We start from the raw sequence: 24,295 nt of genomic DNA, 5'->3' as shown, positions 1-24,295 counted from the left end.
AATGTTACTCCTGCACCTGGCTCTTGCCCTCAAGAAGCTCAGTTTCTTTATTTGTAAAGTGGTGATGCCAACTTGACTGCAGGTATTTTATACTGAGTGACTCCAAAACATGAAAAATAGCACCAAAAATATAAATGATAAATGAGTTTCTGATGGCTTGGAAACTTTGATTTCAGGGTTTAGGTTAAATTCCATCTAGAGGCAAAGAGATAGGTAAGTTAATTTCTGGCTTTATTTTCTAGATAATACAGTAGTATGTAATTTATGAATCCTAACAAAGTGTACTTAACTCGGTCTTGAATCTTGTTGAAGTATTTACTGTGGCATGGCAAGTTGAATATAACATTACTTTCTGTGAAGGACAAAACTAATTTTCTCAAAGACCCAGTTATTTTGACTTGGGTTATCCATTTATTTTTCCATTTTGGATTACTGCAATGTTCTAAATGTGGGATGATTCCAAAGGGCCATGCATTAGCTTTTAGATGATGTAGAATGTGTTGGACTAGTCATTCACTTATCATTTATTAAGTAAGTATTTATTAATAGTCCGTTAAATGTCAGGCATTGTCCTGGGTGCTGGCTACACAGATAAAATATAATAAAGTATCTGTCCTCAAGGAACTTACCTTCTATTGGGGGAAAACAAAATATGTACATATGAGTAAATACAAACAAATGCAAAGTAAATACACTTACAAAGCATTCAAACAATTTTTTAAAATGGGAAACTAGATAACTGAATATGGAATAGATCTGAAAGGAACCTCTGAGACTATTTAGTCCAAATCCTTCATTTTTCAGATGAGGAAACTAAGGCCCACGGAGGTTAAGTGACTTGTCCAAGGTGATATATGTAATAAGCACTAGAGGTAAGATTTGAACCCAAGGATTCTGCCTCCAAAGACATTGAGTTTTCAACTATAGTAAGTGATCTGATAAACCCATACCAGGTTATATCTAGTCTGCTAGGCATGCATTTATCAGCTTATTAACTTTCAATTAGTCTGAGAAAAATAAGCTAATTGGAGATTTTTTAAATTATCTATTTTAATAGGATAAAGTAAAGCATATTAGTTCCACAAAATAAGCTTTCAGAGCAATCATTTCACAAGCTCATAATAATTAAGAATTTTTAAGAAAGTATAATATCCTCCCTGTTCTTTGTCTAAGATCAAGTCATGTTCTGGAATGATTTGCTCTAGTGCCATTCTGATAATTTTAAAAATTCATATATTTGGTAGAATTCCAAATTCAGTTTACAAATTTTCATATTTGTTGCTTTAGAATTATGGTAGGTTTCAAAATCTATTCCTCTAATTGTTACAGAAGAAAAGCAATGTGATATAAGAGCTTATCTCAGAATAGAGAAGATCTGGGTTACAGTCCTGCCTCCAGGTTTAAGTAATATATTAAAAATATAATAATATTATATGTCTCTAGATTATTCTCTAAGATTACAAATGACAGACCAAAGGTTGATCTTCACTGGTAAATGAAATTTCATCATTGGGAGTTCCCTCGGCTAATATAATCAAAGATACATTTTTTAAAATTCATAATATAAGGCATCAGTTCCATATTACTTGTTCAACAGATGATTTTAAAAGAGCCATTGTCTTAACAGCAAATGTTACAATTTTTCAAAATATTTTACATATTATATATAAAATGTATATATGAGAAGAGGCACATTTTACATTTTACTTATAAAGAATCTGATTGTAATCATGTTTACAACTCAATAGCTCAATAAATGTAAAACACTCTACCAGGTGAAATAGGAGCACACAGTTTGAGAATATGAGATGAGCAGCGAAGTGGTTTGGTGGACAGAGCACCAGGTCTGAAGTCAGGAAATCATTCAGTTGTTTAGGCATGTCTGATCCTTCTTGACCTGGACTATGCTGTTCTTGGGGTTTTCTTGGCAAAGATACTGGAGTGATTTACTATTTCCTTCTCTGATGGATTAAGGCAAGTAGAAGTTAAATGACTTGCCCAGCTAATAAGTGTCTGACACTGGGATTTGAGCCTCAGGTGTTACTGAGTCCAAGCCTAGCATTCTATCCACTGAACCCCCTAGCTATTCCAGGAAAATCAGGAAGACTAATGTTCAAATCTGGCCTCAGACATTTACAAATTACATGACACTCAGCAAGTCACTTAACCTCTGTTTGCCTTAATTTCTTTGTCTATAAAATGGGAATAATAATGGCATTTAAGGAAATTTCCTAATCTCTAAAATGAAGATTAAGTCAAATTTTCTACCTATAAAGTGGGGATAATAAAGGCACATAAGTCCCAGAGATGCTGTGAGAATCAAATGAGATAAGAATTTTTGAATGCATGGCACCAGGAACATGTTAAGTACTATAAGAATGTTCACTATTATTAATATCAAGAAAAATTACTTTATAGACTGAGCTTTATTACTTTATTATTACTTATTTATTACTTTACAGATTCTGATTAGAATATTGTATAGGAAATTGGCTTTAGCACAAATTTATCAAGTATAAATTAGGTATCTTTTCTATATTTATTCTTTGTATTCATTTCTAAGAGCAGTAAGGAGGCACAATGGCTCATGTGCCAGGATTGGAGGCAGGAAGACTCATCTTTTTGAGTTCAAATCCAATATTGGACACTTTTTAGCTGTGTGATCTTGGGCCAGTCACTTAACCATGTTTGTCTCAGTTTCTCATCTTTTAAATGAGCCAGAGAAGAAAATGGCAAACCACTCCTATATCTTTGCCAAGAAAATCTCAATCTTGGTCATCAAGAGTAGAAAACAACTGAATAACAAATTAATTACTAAATCATCAACTATGACAGTAGACAATGATTTCTTATGAAAAAAAAGGTAATTTCAATTTTAAAACATCTAACAAAGAACACTGACTTTGTCCATGCAAAATCAGAGTAAGGCAGAGGACTGAAGCAAGTATCAGAATAATTTATGCAAATAATCATTTAACTTAAAGAATCCAGAGAATGTTTGGCTCTTTTAGTATATGGAAATGTGTTTAACTTTTCCTCTTCAGTGTGTGTGTGTGTGTGTGTGTGTGTGTGTGTGTGTGTCTGTGTGTGTGTGTGTGTGTGTATTACTTGACTATTTTGTCATTCACTCCTCCTGGAAAATAATCCATCCACTTTTCTTATTTGACTGACAGCAGCCTCTGTCCAACCTAGCTTAACAGAAGCCACACTTTAACTAATAGCAGTTGCTAGGTTGAATATCTTTTATTATATGAAACCATGACAGAAAATCACATAAACCTAGCAAGCAGTCTTCTTACTGAATTGACTATTCCATTTAAAGAAGACACTGGGTTTTTTGTTAATGTAAATTTGAAATACAGATATTTTGATTATCTTAATTTGCACTGTTATAATCATTAGAAAGGAGCCTCACTTTCTAGTTGTGGATCTTATTTCCCCCTTAAATTCCTCATGGCACACTTTTCTGTGCATTCATTTCATGAAAATAGTTTGTATGTTTTTTTTTTCTCCTGAGGCTTGGGAGAAAAAAAAAAACACCTCTAAAAACAGTATTTTCCTTAGGACAACATTAGGTAACATACTGGCAGCCTGGCAGAAATTTAGAATACAAATATGTTTTTGAACAATAGGATTTACTTGCTAATTTACTGTGAACTTGTAGTATCACATTATTATATATACAGACTGTAGCTACTCTACAATTTCTAATTACTAACTTATACTTCTGTACTGGTCTTCACTGATACAGGCAATGTATTATTTCATATTCTAGAAATCTTCCTCAAAGAATATCACTTGAAAACACAGAGACTTTTTCTTCTTTAAAGAGGTATATGTATACTTTTGGACAACTTCAGATTTTTTTCTCTTCTAATATAGCCATTAGGGTCTTCTAATTCTCTGAGGAGAAGAAAAGGATTATAGTATTTAGGATTAGAATTAAAGTAATCTCTGATAGTCACTTTCTACATAATTCGATAGCAGCCTCAGGATTTAAGAAGATGAAGAATACATAATCTTAAAGGCTTACACAAGTAGCATTAATCCAAAGAGACCTGTCAGTACTACATTCTATTAACGCATTGACATAACTACATTTTAAGTTACCCATGATTTTCTTAACCGGGAAGCATTTCTTGAGAATTAAATGTGCAACGTTTTAGTGTAATAAAAATGGTAGCTGGCATTTATGTGGCATTTTACAAATGTTATTTCATTGTAACCTTACAGCAACCCTGTAAGAGAGGTATTATCATCACCTTCAATTTGCGGATGAGGAAATAGGCTCTGGCTTGCCCCCCAACCACACAGCTAGAGTCAGAGGCAGAACTGAAACCCACATATCCCAGACATTAGGTCTTGTATTCTACTCCTATGTACCACATTTCCTCTTGATATTGCAAAACACTGCAGTTCAGTTAAAAACCTTTCCCAAAAGTCACAGTCATCTTTAAAACGACAAAACCTGGATAAGCAGACACTTTGTTAACATATTCTAAAATATTTTACATTTGTTAAAGTATTTTACAACTTATTCAGATCACTGAATGTAAGATCATTGGTGTAAGATAAACCATTACTGATGTTAGCTGTACTTTTATTTTCATTTTGAATGCCTTTATTAGCTTAATTGTTATTTCTGATTCAGGCATGAAAGCGAACTGGGGAGAATAAAACAGATGGCATTTCTTTATTCATGAGTGTTTCACTATCTTAACAGCTAAATCTAGTGAGAAGAGAAGACTATAGAGTGTAAGTGACCTATATCTTCATTTCAATGACATTACTGTGACCAAAGGCAAGGTACCTATTCTTTGCCTCAGTTTTTCTACCAATAAAATTGGATTAATTTCATGATATTTCATGGAAGTATTATTGTGAAAAAAAGTAAAACATGCTCTAAGGTCTAAGCTACTCATAGAGGTTCTATGGAGTGGTAAATTGAATGCTGGCCTGGAGACTGAAGAGACTGTGTTCAGATGCTGCTTCTTTAATATCATACATCCCAGGATAAGGAAGTTATTTTAGCCCTGTATGCCTCAGGAAAATCCAGAAGACTTCCTAATTGTCATAGACACCTCTGATCTTCATTGGTGGATGTGGGGAAAATGTATCCCTAGCTGTTACTATTATAGTATTTTCTTATGTGCATATATGGTATTTATTTTCTGATATCATTAGGCATCTTTCAAAGGTGTATTACCTCTACTGTCATACCACCATTAGAAAGAAATGATGAAAAGACAAGTGGATTTTCTGTTTGGAACATTCTCAAGAGAAAATAAAGTACTATGGATGCCTCATTTGGTCCTCATCGACTTTAGCAAACAGCCCATAAAATTTACATATGGAAGAAATTCAGTTTGATACACTGTGGGGCAGTATTTTCCAGGTTAGCTTTTCTAATGTTTTGAAAAGTTTCAACATAACTGCCTTCGCATTCATCCAACAGGCTTCCTGTGATGATGTCATTGTAAAGACACTGGTGCTCCTTCTCTGGTCTTGCACAACTTTCCTCTACAGAATGATTGAGAACTGAGGTTTCCAGGTACCAAGATAAATTGGTCCAGTGACCCAGACAATTGCTTCAATAACTGTTCTATTTCTTACTAGCCAAAATAACTTTACTAGAAGCATGCTGTGTAACCCCTTCCATTGATCCACTCTACAACACCAGACTTCCATGAAAACAAACACTGTCTTTATTTCTTAATAGTTTTTGCCTTCTCTGAAACTAAGGATATTTTTCTAGTTGCTCAATATTGCTCCAAATATCCTTTCTTTCATTTTTCCAAGAACAGGTTGTTTCTGGAGGACTTCCTGGCTTGACTGCTTAGTTGGCTTGAACTTGAATCCTTAACCTGATCCCTAACTAAATCTGATATGATTTGTTTCTGACCTGGTTTGAACTTGTTAATTTACTTCTGTTTAACCTATGACTGTGAAAATACTGGAACTAGCATGTTGACATTGCCTTCTTAGAGAAAAGAACTCTCATCACTGCCAGTCAACACAAATGACATCAGTGTCCCAAACTGCTCAGGGAAGCTATCTCCTGACAATATCCAAACTTACAACATTATACCCTAAAATTTATTCATTCTGCTCTAAAGTAAGAAAGATTGTTTTTAGCACAGCTTACATAGGTCAAGAATGTTCAATACTGCTTACCAGAGCAGGTGATCTGAGTAAAATGGAAAGGAAGAAAATCAAAGGAACATGAGATCATATAAGAGCTATAAGAAGCCTCAAAAATCATCCAATCCAACCTTTTTTTTGACAGATGAGGAAACTGGAGCCTAAATAATGACTTGTCCAAAGTCATATGAATAGGAACTAAGACTTGGTGGTAGACTCACGCTAAAGGAGATAAACCTTTATTCCAGAGGATGAAATGATAGTGAGGTAATTTTAATCTAAAGCTGGAAGCAATCTCAACTATTTTTTCCATAAGAGGATATTATCCTCACAGAGGAAGAGAGTGATATTAGCTTTCTAAGTATCACTATTGAGTTCACCCTTGAATTTCATCTCTTTAATAGTAAAGGTTCTTCATATGCACTAAAAGGGCTTAATTTGGCTCCAGGGCTTTTGATACTAGAGATTTCTGAGAGTGAAATCATCCCTTGGTAAGATTTTCTCCTAACTTGAACTTAGAACTTATCTCACTTCCAAATAAAGAGCATATTTATCATTGTGTAAAAAAAAGAAAAGAATGAAAAATTGTTTTTGTCCTTTAGCATTTTACCTTTGAAAATCTTCTCTTGGTCCAGTTCTACTGTCTGAATATTTTCTACACACACACGCACACACACACACACACACACACACACACACACACACAGGCACACATAAAAATCATGAGACTATTCACCTAGCTCAGACTAATCCTTTAAAGCAGGATAGGCAAATTCTCATGTTATCCAGGTACCAGTTGGTTCTAGCAATGGCTAGACCGAGTTTCTTTCTCAGCTTTCTCAGTAAGTCAGTTAACAAAAATGTATCAGGTATTTACCAGTCGCTATAAGTATATGCCAATCATTATACTAAGCACTGAGTATACAAAAAAAAAAGAGCCCTACCCTCAAAGAATGCATATTCAAGTACAGGAGATAATAAGTAAATAAGTAGGTACACACATGATATATTCAGAGTAGATGAAAAGTAACCTGGGAGGGGAAGGTACTAGAACCCAAGAGGAGCCAGAAAAGATCTGCAGAAGGTAGGATTTGAACTGACTGTTAAATGAAGTCAGAGAAACTAAGGGATAAGGAAAATTCTTGGAAATACACTATACTGGAAATATTAGAGAAGGTCACTGGAGTTCATTAATAGGCTGGGGATAAGATTGGATCCATGCTTCAGAAAAAATCACTATGGCATCTGAGTGGAGAGTGAGTTGGGAAGAGGAGAGACTTGAGGCAGTGAGACCAATTAGATTTTTTCAGTAGTTCAAGTGAGAGATCATGAGTGAATGGTAGGTATTTGTGAGGAAGAGAATGGGACATAAACGAGATTCTGGGAAAGTAAAGATCATAATATTTAGCAACATATTAGACATATGGAATGAGTGAGTGTGGAGTTAAAGATGAAACTAAAGCAGAACTTTGGACAATAACAGAGAAATTAGGAAGAGGAAAGGGCTTGGGGGAAAAGATAATGAATTCTGTTTCAGTCTTGTTGAGTTTGAGATTTCTGTGGAGCATCTATTTTGAGATGCAATATGACTCTCTGAGACTGGAGCACAAGAGAGAGATTGTGAAAAAAAATATAAACTTGGGAATCATCTGCATTGAGATGATGATTATTGAACCTGTAGCAGTTGATGAGATCACAAAGTGAAATAATAAAAAGCAAGAAGAGAAGAGGGCCCAGGACAAGTCCTTGAGAGACACTAAATTAATGGCATGATATGGAAGAGGAACCAGCAAGGTAAACTTGGGAAGTAGCAATAAGATAGATAAGAAGAAAACCAGGAAAGACTATCCAAGATGAGAAGGCGTTCAACAGTGGCAAATGCTATTTAGTCATGAAACAGAATGAGCATTCAGAAAAGGTGACAAGATATAAAATCACTGGGAAATTTGAAGAGAACAGTTTCAGTTAAATTATAGTTAGAAGTCAGATTTCAGAGGGCTTAGAAGAGAGTTTGAAGAGAGAAAATGAAAGGCATTAAGCATAAGTAACTTTCTCAAGAGAAAAAAAAAGGGGTCATATAGGTTGGTTGTCAGGATAAACAGACCAATACCCAATTGTCATTTGGGATCATAATATCATAGAGCTAGAAGATCATCTAGTTTTGGACTAGATTGAGTCAAACCTTGATTTATGGTTTCTCCATGGTTTTGCTTGATCATTATTGTGTTCTCTTGGTTACATATATCCATTGGAAAGTCCTATTTTCAAGGCTATTCTGTGATTTATGTAAGGTTTTGGCACAAAAAATATCAAAATGTCTCTTTACAAGGATGAATCTATCATAAGATCAATTATAATCTAATATTTGAAAATTCCCTTTGAGTCCTTGACTCATTTTTCCAGCATGTTATGAGATTTTTTAACAGGGTGTAGAAACTAACAAATATCAGCATTTTGTGTCTGAAATTTCTGCTCTAGAGGAAGAAGAAATCTCAGGCAATAAAGGGGCTTTGCAGAAAGAGAATGAGGTTGAAGCCTAGAATAAAAAATCAGAACTTAAGAGTTACAATAACATTCCAATCAATATCTGAAAAAAATTGTTTATGGTGACACATCTTAAAACTATTAACTCTCTGGCTCTCATTTCCACTTCCCTGGCTGTTTACTCTTTGTTGCTAATGGTAGAAACAAACCCCAAAAAACCCAAACTCTAACAGCAACACTAACAACAAACAACCTGAAAAATATTGAAAGAGGCAGTAGAATAGGGGTCTCTTTTTGCAAGTCAGGGCAGGAAAGGAATTTTGTTTGGAAGTAGAAGCTTAGTGGCAATGAAAGAAGGAGTCATCCAGGTCAATATATGAGTTCCTTGAAAGGAAATAAAAGGAGTACCTAGGTAACTGACATGGGAAGAAAAAATATGTCAAAGAGCTGGCACTTGTGGGAAAATCCCTGAGTGCTCAACAGGAAGAGGAGAGGTTATTTGAGTAAGTAATTTAATTGCCCTCAGTTTCATTTTCTTTATCTGTAAAATGAGAGGTTTGGATTAGATGCCCTTTAAAGTTCCTTCCAGCTTTATATCTATGATGCTGTGAAAAGAAAGGAGAAGAAATGGGAAAAAAAGGAAGGAGAAAATAATTGCTTTATGTCCCATATACAATTACTACTTTTCATTAAGAAAAATTTCCCCCTCTAATTTCATCTCTCTATCCCCTTTGCAGCCCCTTCAGCTCCCACTTTCCAGGTTAATACACTTCTCAACCCATAATGCTCTGGAATATTCATTCTTTCCTCAGTTCAAGCACAGATCAATATAATATAAGCAATTACTAGTAGCTTGGAACTGGGAGAATTCCCACTGTCATTGTTTAATAGTCATCTAATCTTAGCATGAAGACCTAGTAAAAAAAAAAAGAATCCAATACATTCCAAGATAACCCATTTTACTTTTGGATATCTAAATGCTTTTCCTTGAATCAAGTATAAATCTGCTTTCTTGCCACTTCCAGCTCCTCGTTTTGCCCTCTTGAAGAATAACAAGCCTAATAAAATCTCCATATGACAATCCTTCGAATAAATGTGTTAAGTCAGAAATTCAGTCAATGTACAAACTTAATGGTAATTTTGCTCTGTTTTGCCATAAAATCCCTCATGAACTAATGAACACACACACACACACACGCACACACACACATACACACATAAGTGATAGAGCACTGATGATTTCTCGGTTAAAAATTCACAGAATCAAGACAAGGCCATCATGGTAGTAGGTCCCTATATCTATGAGAACAAATGTACAAAATTAGCCATGGGATGAATTATTCTTTTTTTACTCTTTTGGCCCCTAAACAAGTTAAAATGCTCAGAGTTCCCAAAACTTCCTCTAGATAGAAGCTAGATAGAGGTAATGGGTAATACTTTGGTTTCCCCTGAAATTTACTGCTATAGAACTCTTTGAAGCCAAACAAAAAGAGGAGAAACATCACTCACATACATGAAAATGGGACTTTTCTGGATAAAAAGGGAAAAACTGGCAAGACATCATTGATGCTGCACTCCTCGCCCCCAACGAGCAGTTAATACATATGTCACAAACTGAGATTATGCTAATAGTGGAGGCCAATCTCAAGAAATGTACCCCCAAACTTGAAGCATCCCCTGTCTCGAATTCTCTGGGACCTCAGTCAGTTGCAAATAAAATCCTTCACTATATTTCATTTGGATATGTAACTTTCTTGTGTGTCAGCACACATTCTTTTTTTAGCATAGATGCTGATATAACACAAAATCATATATTTAGAGAGGCGTGTTGTCACTAAAAATAGAAAGGGAAAGGGAAAAAGAACTTGAACAATTCTCTTTCATTTCAAGAAAAATCCTAGGAACCTAGAAAATAGCACTAGTTCATAGGCTGTCAACTATGCAAAAGACATCTAATAATATCCTTTTCTTCCTCAGGCTCAATATTTTCAGGGTTTTTTCCCCTAAAGATGATCATTTGGCATGATCTTCAGCCTCTCACCCTTCTGTTCTTCTCTCAGCTAAGCATCTCTGTGTGACATGGTTTTGATTCCCTTCCTTTCAAGGGAATCTGAAACAACTGGGTGAATGGACATTTTTACAAACACAATCCAGAAGTTCTCTTTCTCCCTGATTTAATCTGTTACCTACAGACAACCCATGAGTCATATAATGGTTGTTTCAGTCCTTGAGGCTTTACCTATAGCTGTGGTAGTGGAAGTCCCTGTGGATTAGTCATTACAGAATTATTGGTATATATGAATCCTGGGCTAATCAAGGCTTGCCTGTATGCAAATTTGTAAATTGACCTGTAGTCTTATTTTAACATAGGAGCACACACAAATTAACATGCATCATCAGAAGGTGATAATTCATCCTGAATTACTTAATTAGAATCATTTTGTTTTTCAATTGGGATTCTATGTAATCCTGTCAGAATTAGACAATTCTTTTTGGAAAAGTGATAATCAGTACATCTCAAAGTTATGTAAAAATATGTTCATTCAAATTAAACTCCCACAATATATCACTATGTGTCCAATCAGATATGCATCTTCTAGCTTTTTTAGTTATTTCTAGACCAAATCTCTACAGTCTATCATCTCTCTGCTCCCATGATAACCATCTTAGTTTGGGCCTCCATCACCTGAACTATTTTTTACCTGAAATATTACATGATCTCCTAATTGGTCCTCTTGTCTTCAATATATCCTCCACTCAATTTTCTAAAATATTTTCCTTAAGTGTCAGTCTGACCATGTCACTCTCCTATTCAGTAAACTGTTGTGTGTCTCCATTGTCTCCAAGATGAAGTGTAAATCCTCTTTTTGGGTAAGAAAGCCCCTAATAACCTAGCCTGATTCCCAGCCTCATTATACATTATTTCCCTTCCTCCATTTTAAGTTCTAGCCAAACTGACCTTTTTTCTATCCCTCACAAATGAATTCCATCTCTGTTCTCTGTGGCTTTCTAATGGTCATTCCTAAATGCCTGGAATGTACTCCGTCCTCAATTCTGCCTCAAAAAATCCCTCACTTCCTTTAAAATACAACTTAAGGCTAACCTTCTACATGAAGTCTTTTCTGATCTGCTTCTTTCCCTAACTGTAGATTTCTTCCTTCCCTAACAACTTTATATTAAATTATTTTGTATTTATTATATAGATACTCATTTGTGCACATATTATACATGTACATGCATGCATCTTCCTCAATTCAATATAAACTCATATACCACAAAATTTATTTAGACATTCCTCAATTGATGGACATCTCCTCAATTTGCAATTCTTTGCCACAACAAAAAGAGTTAAGGATGATGGAATACTATCATGCTATAAGAAATGATGAGCAGGATGATTTAAGAAAAAGCGAAAGATCTGTATGAACTGATGCAGAGTGAAAATAAACAGAACTTTGTACACAGTAATAACAATACTTTAGGAAGATCAGATTTGAAAGACTTATCTACTCTCAGCAATATGATAATTGAGAACAATTCTTTAGGACTTATGACAAAGAATACTATCCACTCCCGAGAAAGGACTGTTGGAATCAGAATGCAGATTGAAGAATGCTATTTTTCACTTTAGTTCATTTGTATTTTTATTTTGAAGTTTTGGTTTTATATGAGTATTCTCTTATCATAATTACCAACATGGAAGTAAAAAAAATCCAAAAACAATTGAATGTAAACTCCTTCAAGGTCAGAAATTATATCATTTTTTATGTTTGTGTCCCCATAATTAGAAACAGCTAAAGGTTTAGTGAATAAAGTCCTGGTCCTGGAGTCAGGAAGTTCAAATGAGGGCTCAAATACTTATTAGCTATGTGACCTTTGACAAGTCACTTAATGTTTGTCTGCCTTTGTTTTGGTTTTTGTTTTGTTGTGGTTGTTGTTGTTGTTTTACTGTAAAATGGGGATAGAAATTACCATACTTATTAGGGTTGCTGGGAACATCAAATGAGATATTTTAAAGTGCTGATACTGAGACTCTACACCAAGAGATCTCCTGTTAAAGCTCCAAAAGGGGAGACTGACAGAAACCCCCAAAACCAAAAAAATGAGAGGAGCAAGAGCACAGACAAATATGGGGAGGAAAGAAGGGGTGAATTTGAGCAAACGACAGAAAAAGAAGAAAGAAACTACAATAGCCAGCTTCTACTCAGCAAACAGAACAGAGAAGGAGAGATCAGCAAACGATAAATCAGAAATCCCAGTGAACTGGATACAGGCTGTGGAAGAACTCAAAACACAACTAAGAGAGGCTGAAGACAATTGGGAAAAAAATGTAAAAATTAAGATAAGTCATCTGGAAATAGAGGCACTTGAACTAAAACGAGAAAATAGTGTCTTGAAAGCCAAAATCAACCAACTGGAAAATGAGGCAAAGGAGATGAAAGATGAGGTAAAGAGGATGAAAGAGGATCTTCAAAGAAAATCAGACCAGAATGAAAAGGATGACCAAAAAGCCAGGGAGGAAACCCAGTCTTTAAGAACCAGAATACAACAACTGGAATTAAGTGACATCACAAGGCAGCAGGACACTATAAAACAAAACCAAAAGAATGAAAAAATTAAGGAAAATATGAAGCATCTCATTCACAAAACAGAATTTAGAAAATTGTTTGAGAAGAGACAAATTAAGAATCCTTGGTCTACCAGAAGACCATGACAAAAGAAAAAGCCTGGACACAATACTACAAGAAATTAATCAGGAAAACTGGTCTGATGTCCTAGAGGAAAGTGGAGATAGAAAGAATCCACAGATCACCTCCTGTATTTAATACCCAAATGACAACACCCAGGAATGTTATAGCTAAATTCAAAAACTACCAGACCAAAGAAAAGATATTACAGGCTGCCAAGAAGCCATTCAGATATCACAGAAACACAGTGAGGAAAACACAGGATCTGGCTGCATCCTCACTGAAGGACCAAAAGGCATGGAATATGATATTCCGGAAAGCAAGGGAACTAGGTCTACAACCAAGACTAAAATATCTATCAAAACTGACTATATTCTTAAAGGGGAAAATATGGTCATTCAACACAATAGAAGAATTCCAAGCATTCATAAAGAAAAGATCAGACCTGAACAGAAAATTTGATGTCCAAGCAAAGAACTCAAGAGAATCATCAAAAGGTAATTAAAAAAGAGGGGAAAAAGAAAAACAAAACAAAACAACAACAACAACAACAATTTTAAGAGACTCAATAAGTTAAAATGATATGTATCCCTATAAGAAAAGAGGTAATTGGTAACTCTTAAAAACTGTTGCTATCACCTGGGCAGCTAGAAGAATCATACTTAGAGGGAAGAGTGACAAACTGTATAGGATAAAAGGACAAGACATAAATAGGTATATAGATATATGCATGCATAAATACATATACATGTGTATATATATACATATATATATACAACCAGAGCTAAAAAAAAGAAGTTAATAATAAAAGAAATGGGAAAAGAAACAAATGGGGGTAAATGTATATGGCACAAAGAAGTTCATGGCGGGAGGGGGGAGAACATCGATACACTGGAAGGGTAAAGAGGTTGGAGATAGGAAATACTCAACTCTTACGTGCTTTGAAACTGACCCAAAGAGGGAAGAACAATCCAATCCATTGGGGCAGAGAATAGATTTGTGCCCTATAGGGGAGTAGAAGGGTAAAAAATGGACTTGTGGGGAGGGAAACAGTACAAGGGAAGGAGGGGGGGCAATTTTTAAAAAGACTAAAGGGGAAAATAAGGGGGGAATAAAAAGGGAGTGGGGTAGAAAGGGAAGTAAAATAAGGGTGGGAACTAGGGGGACTGATTATAAACAAACATTGGTGTAGAAGGAAATAGTGAAAGAAGAAAAGGCAGGACCAGGGGTAGAAATCAAAATGCTGGAAAATACACAGCTAGTAATCATAACTTTGAATGTGAATGTAATGAACTCATCCATAAAACGCTAGCGAATAGCAGAGTGGATTAGAATCCAAAACCCTACCATACACTGTCTGCAAGAAACACACATGAGGAAGGTAGACATGCATAGGGTAAAAGTAAAAGGATGGAGCCAAATCTATTGGGCATCAACTGATAAAAAGAAGGCAGGGGTAGCAATCATGATATCTGACAAAGCAAAGTAAAAATAAATCTAGTTAAAAGAGAGAGGGAAGGTAATTACATCCTGATAAAAGGCAGTATAGACAATGAGGAAATATCTGTACTCAATATGTATGCACCACATGGCATAGCATCCAAATTTCTAAAGGAGAAACTAGAGGAGCTCAAGGATGAAATAGATAGAAAAACTATACTAGTGGGACATCTGAAACTTCCTCTATCCAAACTAGATAAATCAAACCAAAAAATAAATAAGAAAGAGGTGAGAGAAGTGAATGAAATCTTAAAAAGTTATAGTTAGTAGACATGTGAAGAAAAATAAATAGGGACAAAAAGGAATACACCTTTTCAGTAGCACAAGGTACATTCACAAAAATTGATCATGTATTAGGGCACAAAAACATTGCAAACAAGTGCAAAAGGGCAGAAATAATAAATGCAACCTTCTCAGATGACAATGCAATGAAAATAATAATTAACAAGGGTACATGGAGATATAAATCAAAAATTAATTGGAAATTAAACAATATGATTCTCCAAAACCAGCTAGTTAAAGAACAAATCTTAGAAACAATTCATAACTTCATTGAAGAAAATGACAATGGTGAGACATCCTTTCAAAACCTATGGGATGCAGCCAAAGCAGTAGTCAGGGGGAAATTTATATTCTTGAGTTCAAATATTAACAAATTAAGAAGAGCAGAGTTCAATGAATTGGGCATGCAAATTAAAAAACTACAAAGCAAACAAATTAAAAATCCTTAGATGAAGACTAAATTAGAGATCTTAAAAATCAAAGGAGAAATCAATAAAATTGAAAGTCAAAGAATTATTGATTTAATAAATAAGATTAGAAGCTGGTACTTTGAAAAAACAAATAAAATAGACAAAGTACTAGTCAGTCTAATTAAAAAAAGGAAAGAAAAAAAAACAAATTGGCAGTATCCAAGATGAAAAGGGAGACCTCACCTTTAATGAAGAGGAATTTAAGGCAATCATTAAAAACTACTATGCCCAATTATATGGCAAAAAATATGGCAATCTAGGTGATATGGATACTTACAAAAATATAAATTGCCTAGACTAACAGAGGAAGAAATAAATTACCTAAACAACCCATATCAGAAAAAGAAATTGAACAAGCCATCAAAGAACTCCCTAAGACAAAATCCCCAGGTCCAGATGGATTCACAAATGAATTCTATCAAATATTCAAAGAACAACAAATCCCAATATTATACAAACTATTTGACAGAATAAGCCAAGAAGGGGTTCTACCAAATTCTTTTACGACACAAACATGGTACTGATCCCAAAGCCAGGTGTATTAAAAACTAAGAAAGAAAACTATAGGCCAATCTCCCTAATGAATATAGATGCAAAAATCTTAAATAGGATACTAGCAAAAAGACTCCAGCAAGTCATCACAAGGGTTATCCACTATGATCAGGTAGGATTCATATCAGGAATGCAAGGGTGGTTCAATATTAGGAAAACCATCCACATAATTGACCACATTAACAAGCAAACTGACAAAAATCACATGATTATCTCAATAGATGCAGAAAAAGCCTTTGATAAAATACAGCACCCATTCCTACTAAAAACACTAGAAAGTGTAGGAATAGAAGGACCTTTCCTAAAAATAATAAACTATATATATATGTATATATATATATAAAACCATCAGCAAACATCATCTGCAATGGGGATAAACTCGAAGCCTTCCCAATAAGATCAGAAGTAAAACAAGGATGCCCATTATCACCTTTATTATTTAATATTGTACTAGAAACACTAGCAGTAGCAATTAGAGAAGAAAAAGAAATTGAAGGTATTAAAATTGGTAATGAGGAGACCAAGCTGTCACTCTTTGCAGATGATATGATGATTTACTTAAAGAATCCTAGAGAATCAACCAAAAAAGCTTGTCGAAATAATCAACAACTTTAGCAAAGTTGCAGGATACAAAATAAAGCTGCATAAGTTATCAGCATTTCTATATATCTCCAACCTAGTTCAGCAGCAAGAATTAGAAAGAGAAATTCCATTTAAAGTCACCGGAGCCAATATAAAATACTTAGGAATCTATCTGCTGAAACAAACACAGGAACTATATGAACACAACTACAAAACACTCTCCACAAAATTAAAACTAGATCTAAACAATTGGAAAAATATTGATTGCTCATGGGTGGGAAGAGCTAACATAATAAAAATGACCATCCTACCCAAACTTATCTATTTTGTGCCATACCCATTGAACTTCCAAAAAACTTTTTTTACTGAATTAGAGAAAACCATAACAAAGTTCATTTGGAAAAAGAAAGGATCAAGGATATCCAGGGAAATAATGAAAAAAATACAAAGGAAGGTGGCCTAGCAGTCCCAGATCTCAAATTATATTACAAAGCAGTGGTCATCAAAACAATTTGGTACTAGCTAAGAGACAGAAAGGAGGATCAGTAGAATAGATTTGGGGTAAATGACCTCAGCAAGAGAGTCTGTGACAAACCCAAAGACTCTAGCTTTTGGGACCAAAACCCACGTTTTGATAAAAACTGCTGGGAAAATTGGAAGACAGTATGGGAGAGATTAGGTTTGGATCAATACCTCACACCCTACACCATGATAAACTCAGAATGGGTGAATGACTTAAACATAAAGAAGGAAACCATAAGTAAATTAGGTGAACACAGAATAGTATACATGCAGACCTTTGGGAAGGGAAAGATTTTAAAACCAAGCAAGACTTAGAAAGAGTCACAAAATGTAAAATAAATAATTTTGACTACATCAAATTAAAAAGGTTTTGTAGAAACAAAACCAATGTAACTAAAATTAGAAGGGAAGCAATAAATTGGGAAACAATCTTCATAATAAAAACCTCCGACAAAGGTCTAATTACTCAAATTTAGAAAGAGTTAAACCAGTTGTACAAAAAATCAAGCCATTCTCCAATTGAAAAGTGGGCAAGGGACATGAATAGGCAGCTTTCAGTTAAAGAAATCAAAACTTAAGCACATGAAAAAGTGTTCTAAATCTCTTATAATCAGAGAGATGCAAATCAAAACAACTCTGAGGTATCATCTCACACCTAGCAGTTTGGCCAACATGACAGCAAAGGAAAGTAATGAATGCTGGAAGGGATGTGTCAAAGTGGGGACCCTAATTCATTGCTGGTGGAGTTGGGAATTGATCCAACCATTCTGGAGGGCAATTTGGAACTATGCCCAAAGGGCGATAAAAGACTGTCTGCCCTTTGATCCAGCCATAGCACTGCTGGGTTTGTACCCCAAAGAGATAATAAGGAAAAAGACTTGTACAAGAATATTCATAGCTACGCTCTTTGTGGTGGCAAAAAATTGGAAAATGAGGGGATGCCCTTTGGGGCATTGGGGAATGGCTGAAAAAAAATATGATATATGTTGGTGATGGAATACTATTGTGCTAAAAGGAATAATAAAGTGGAGGAATTCCATGAGACTGGAACAACCTCTAGGAAGTGATACAGAATGAAAGGAGCAGAATTAGGAGAACATTGTACACAGAGACTGTGACACTGTGGTACAATCGAATATAATGGACTTCTCCATTAGTAGCAATGCAATGTCCCTGAACAGTCTGCAGGGATCTATGGGAAAAAACACTATCCTCAAGCAGAAGACAAACTGTGAGAGTAAAAACACGGAGGAAAGGCAACTGCTTGACTACAGGGATGGAGGGGATATGATTGAGGAGAGACTCTAAATGAACATCCTAATGCAAAAACCAATAACATGGAAATGAGTTTGGATTGAGGACACATGTGATACCCAGTGGAATCGGGTGTGTCGACTAGGGGAGAGATTGTTGGGGGGGGAGGGAAGAAAATGATCTCTGTTTCCAATGAATAATGTATGAAAATGACCAAATAAAATAATGTTTAAAAACTAAAAAAAATAATAAAAATAAAAAATTAATAAAGTACTGATACCCTTGCAAATATGAAGTCCTTAATAAATACTTGTCCCCTTCTTTCCCTTATCTTAGCACAAAGTCACTGATTATCAGTTTCAGAAATTTTAACTTGCAATCTCTGGCAAATATATGTAACTACCTCAAGGGTACACAATTTTTACTATTTTTTCCATTTCCTATCTTATGTTATTAGCATGTTTCTTTTCTTTTCAAATTGAATTCATCATAGAGTTACAAGCACAGAAAAATCTGGCTTGGTTTATACTAAAACACCACATCTGATATGCTATATGATTTAATATTATTCTCCTCAAAATTCATTAATAATTTTAATAAAAACTCATTTGCCCATTTGAATGAAAGGTTCCACTCATTATAATTATAAATATAAATAATTACATGTAATTAATTATATAAATTCTAAATGAATTAATTTTCTTCACAAAATATTTTAATTCAAATATGAAAATATGGAATAGTAAGACTTTGTAAAGGCCTTAATAATAATAAGAATGACAGATAGGTGATAATTAGATAGAACATTTATCAAGCATTTTCTATGTGCCAAGTGTTGTGCTAAGATTTTATTTTTGTTCTGTTTGGGTTTTTTTTTTTAATACTTTCTGTCTCAGTATCAATTATAAGACAGAAGAGTGGCAAGGGATAGGCTATAGAGGTTAAGTGACTTCCTCAGGTCACATAGCTAAGAAGAATCTAAGGTGAAATTTGAACTCAGGCCTTCCTGACTCTAGGTCTAGCACTTTATCTACAGTGTCACCTCGCTGCCCTTTGTACTAAGATTTTAGATTTAATATGCTCTTTACAAAGTTGCTACAAGGCTTTAAATTTGCATTCTGGATTTTAAAATACTTAAAGGATCATGCATTTGAACTCTAAAAAAAAAGATGAAACAATAGCAGAGATATTAAATGATCTGTCCAAAGTCACAAATTAATAGTAAAACTTAGACTTGAAACCAGGTCTCCTGACTCCTACTAAAATGTTGTTGTTTCCCAATGCATCATGCTTCATTCATTATTATTTTGTATCAATTCATATGCAAAATAACCTACCTTTTCCCCAGGAATTCCAGGGGCCCCATAGTCTCCTTTGATACCAACTGAACCCTAAAATGGAGAAATTTTAAAGCTTTGTAAATATTTTTGGCAAGGATATTATGGCATTTCACAGATTAGGTACTTCTTTGTTTAAACTCTAGTTTGAATCTGATGCAAAATGACCCTTATCCAACACTTAAATACAGACATTTAGGGGGTTTTCTATGTCAGCAATTTTCTATTGATGTTTCATTATCGTCTAGCTCTTTGGAAGGCAAGAGGAGTATAATTATTTAATCTTCATCCTCCCAATTCCAGTTCCAACCATAAAGAGAGGTCTTAGAAGAGCTGTATGACTATAAATTAGAGAAATGGAGGAGGAAGGTCTAAAAAATACATTTCTAGAAAATTACCACAACAATAGAACATAATCTCCCAAAACCTAAAGTTCTAAAACCACGAAAATGAACTGCTTTTTTTTATAATAACCAGTGAAATTTTCTAACTATGAAATAGGATAGGGTAATATTACAGGTCTTATAGAACTGAGAAAGTAATTTCATTGCTAAGTAATTTGGTTGCCAACTACAATTGCTAAGCAAATGAAATGAATAGATTAAGAAAAATTATAATAACCAAGTCTGAGTAAAAGAAAAGTATTAATTATTATTTCAAATCATATTAGGGAGAGTTCTATTCTGACAAAGAAGGCATTCCTAGGATAGCTATGGCAAGAGGCCACTGAAGTAGAACATCAATTACAAGTCTCTGTTCAAATACAAGTATTCAAATTTCTTCCATGAGAGGTCATTAAGATAAAAGAATAAATAAGTAGACCACATTAATAAAGTCACATAGAATGGATGGGAAGACAAAGAACAAACAATGAACACAAATCTGTCCAAAAACAGTGATTTTAGTTTAAGCGCTTTTTGACACATTTATTCACAAAGGACAATACAAAGATACATTTGAGTCATAGGTATACTATATATCATGCCAATGAATGAGAAGTGGTATAGACAATACCATCAAATTCAGGTGATTGGAAAATGAAGTGGGTTGGTCATGTGGTATTGCATGATAGATAGTCCCAGTATTGCAGTGGAACTTATGAAATATTCAAAGACCTTTAAAAGGCTTCCAGAATACTGGACAGATGATGTTAAGAAGGATTTATGGGAGGCCATGATAAAAGTCACACCAGATGACATAGATGGGTTCCAATCTCTAGCAGTGGATGGGTTTCCCACATCCTAGACATTATGGATACAATGAAATATCATTCATAATGTAAAGTAGAAAAGAATACAGTTCTAATATAACTAAGAAAACTTTGTAAAAATGAAAAAAATATTAGCATGACAATTTTAAAACAATACCACAAAACATAGTAGTATTGCCACAGAGAGTATTTAAGCAAAAATACATTTGCTTCTGGAACTAGCTTTCAAAATGTTTACCTTGTACCTCTTGGCAGACTCCCTTGGTTAAATGGTACTTAAAAGGAGTTAGAGTTTCTCAGATTCTCAAAACATTAAAGAGAAGTCAAGGGCTTTGTTCTCTGACTACTCTAGTTGATGCTTTTCTCATAATCATAAAGAGTTACAAAATTAAATTGAAATAATCCTGAAGTATAAATATAAACAGCTATTATATAACTTACAGAAGGACTGTCAGAAGAGAAGGTCTTCAGAAATTATGTAGCAAATGGGAAAAAAAAGAAGGGGAAAAGTATATCATTCTGAAAGAGATCTGAACATTTATTATCAAACTCTACATTACTCTAAATGAGCAGATCCCCAAAATATCACTTGCCACCTAAGAGCAGTAACCAAAATCTTATATAAGGATAAGTGGGAAAAAATACCTCATTCAAATATGGCCTCAGACACTTCCCAGCTGTGTGACCCTGGACAAGTCACTTAAACCCCACTGCCTAGTCCTTACCACTCTTCTGCCTTGGAACCAATACATAGTATTTATTCCAAGATGGAAGGTAAGGGTTAAAAAAAGAAGAAAGAAAAAATATCTCACACTTATCCTGGTTATCTCTAATTAATAATATGTCTATTATTATGGTTTAATTTACTGAATAATAATAAGAAGAGTTTTGCTTACTATCATTTCTAAGTTTGCAAACATAGTATCATATATTCTCTCAGAAGAACATCACAACAACCCTGTAAGGCAAGTACTACATGCATGTATTATTATCCTTTTTTTTTACAGATCAGGAAATTGAGGCTCAGAAAGTTTAAATGAGTTCTCCTTGGTCACACATATCTGATGAGGATTGAACTCACCTTTCTGATGCCAGATCCAGTACTCTATCCTCTATATCACACTGTCTCCTTACTGAAGGACACATTTTGTATATTGATACTTATTATCTAGAAAAGTCTATGCTCAAGGCATGGTTCATATATAAAATATTTAGCTGCCATGTTTATCTTCTCCATGAAAAAAATCAAGAATTATAATGGTTGTGTTACTCAGTAGGACTCAAAATTGTATTGAATAAAATATCTAATCAATTATTCTTAATAACAATAAGTCAACAAGAATTTATTAAAGTTCTGCTATGTACTAAGCACTGTATTAAGTCATGGAGATACAAAGGCTAAAAAAGGAAACAGACCCTGCCTTTCAGGAACTCATATTCCATCAAGAGAGACAACTTGTAAATCTATTAGAATAAATAAAATCAATTCATAAATATAACTAATATTTGTACAAGTTTAAAATGTACAATCCATACAACTTCCTTAAGAGATAAGTGTTAAAATTTTATTTGCATTTTACACATCAGGAAATTAAAGTAAAAAAGATCAAATGCCTTGATAATGTTCATACAACTTGTAAGTACTGGAGCTGGGACTAGAACTCAAGTTTTTGGATTCTAAGACTAGTGCTCCTTCCACTACTACAAGTGAGGTTAACTTTATTTTCAACAGACTTTACTAGAATCAAAGCATTTGTGGAATGGACAGCACTATAACAGTGGTTCCTGACATTATTTTTAGACCAGGTGTATGTGATTTTATTTATACAGCGAACCCTTAGTGAGGAAATTCTTTCAACCAATAGAGGCCTAACAGTTTGTCAATGAGCATTTAAGTTTGAACATTGTGCCAAACACTGTGCTAGGTGCTAAGGATACTGAGACAAAAGTGAAACATCTCTGGTCCTCAATGAACTTATATTTGATTGAGGAAGAGACAATATGTGTATGTCAAGGTATATATAAGATGATTGAGGGAGAGATGGAAAAGAGGAAAGGCAACTGCTCCAGAACTTTTATTCTTACAGAATTGTCTAGAGCATTAAGGTTAAATAACTTGCCAAGGGTAACATTGTTGTCCTCTTTACTCAAAGAGGACCAAAATTGCATCACTGAAGTCTTTTGAATTGAGCATAAATTGAATTTAAGTGAAGCAGAGCTGTACAAAATTGTCAACTTCAATGTCTTCCAAAGTCATCCAAGTCCAAGAGTAAGACAAAAGTCAAGATGGCTGGTGACAGCTCAGGATGCACTGGGTGCCCTAGGCTTCTTTTTTGTCTAATCAAGCTCTAAGCTTCACAGAATCTATTCTCCCTGTCCCCACCTTTATGGCCATTGGAACAAAACTCTTTTCATCTGTCCTTCTGCTGGGGAAAGTCTTCAAATATCTGGGGTAGTCATCCCCCCAGCATCCTGAGAGGTTTGAGATCAGTCAATTTTCCTCAACCTGGTTTAGCCTGCCTGCTGAGCTGGTTTACCAGTGAATGTTACAACTTCTTGGAGTCATAGGGGGTAGTAGATACAAAGACTGGTAGTGACAAAGAAACAAAGAGGAAGAACAAAAGGTGGGGAGGCAGAGAAAGAGGAAAAATTAAAGGAGGTGAAATAAGAAGACAGGGAAGGGGGAAAGAGGAGGAAGAAGAAAAGGAGAAAGAGAAGAAAAAATGAATAGGATAGGAGGAGGAAGAAAATGAGGAAGAAAAAGACATAAGGAAGAAGGGGATGAAGAAGAGGAAGGGAAGAAAAGGATGAAGAAAGGGAAGAGAAAAAGTAGAAGGAGAAAGAAGAGGAGGAGGGGAAAACTAAATTTCTTCTAATTCACAATTTTGCCCAGAGCTCTTTAAAGCTGCAAAAGTCTGTAGCCTGATCGTTGCCAGTTTCTCTATGAATTCAGCATGTCAATTAAAAACTACTACTTCAAGCCTCCTGGGTTCTTGCAGATTTCAGCTGTTAGCATTTTTATGTAGTTCATTAAGTGCATGTTTTGCCCACATCTTCAATATGTACCAGGCTATGAGAGGCCACAGTAGAACTGCATAGAGACAAATGTATAATTTTTTATTCATAGTAAACATTTTCCCCTTCAAACAGCCATTAGATTTGTTATCTTACCTGCTCCCCCTTTTCCCCCCTAGGACCAGGCAAACCAGCAGCTCCAGGCAATCCTGCTTCTCCCTGCATAACAATACATTTCCAAGTTACCTCCCCCAAAGT

At 34.7% G+C, this 24,295-nt stretch overlaps 1 protein-coding gene across 4 annotated transcripts in view; it reads right to left on the bottom strand.

The window, feature by feature from the left end:
- Positions 1 to 24,295, bottom strand: part of COL19A1 (collagen type XIX alpha 1 chain) — a 453,356-nt gene that overhangs the window by 362,368 nt on the left and 66,693 nt on the right. For 3 of the 4 annotated variants that reach the window (XM_056818444.1, XM_056818443.1, XM_056818445.1), the window contains exons 9-10: positions 24,194 to 24,256; positions 19,813 to 19,866 (exon numbers count right to left, since the gene is read on the bottom strand). In XM_056818444.1, the coding sequence (XP_056674422.1) occupies positions 19,813 to 19,866; positions 24,194 to 24,256 (117 nt within the window). Of the gene's footprint in view, positions 1 to 19,812; positions 19,867 to 21,463; positions 21,488 to 24,193; positions 24,257 to 24,295 lie in introns of all 4 variants that reach the window. The other variant, XM_056818442.1, reaches the window with a different exon arrangement.

The sequence above is a fragment of the Monodelphis domestica genome, chromosome 2 (genome assembly GCF_027887165.1).
Source record: "Monodelphis domestica isolate mMonDom1 chromosome 2, mMonDom1.pri, whole genome shotgun sequence".
NCBI lineage: Eukaryota > Metazoa > Chordata > Mammalia > Didelphimorphia > Didelphidae > Monodelphis > Monodelphis domestica.
This window is presented reverse-complemented; position numbering and strand designations above follow the sequence as displayed.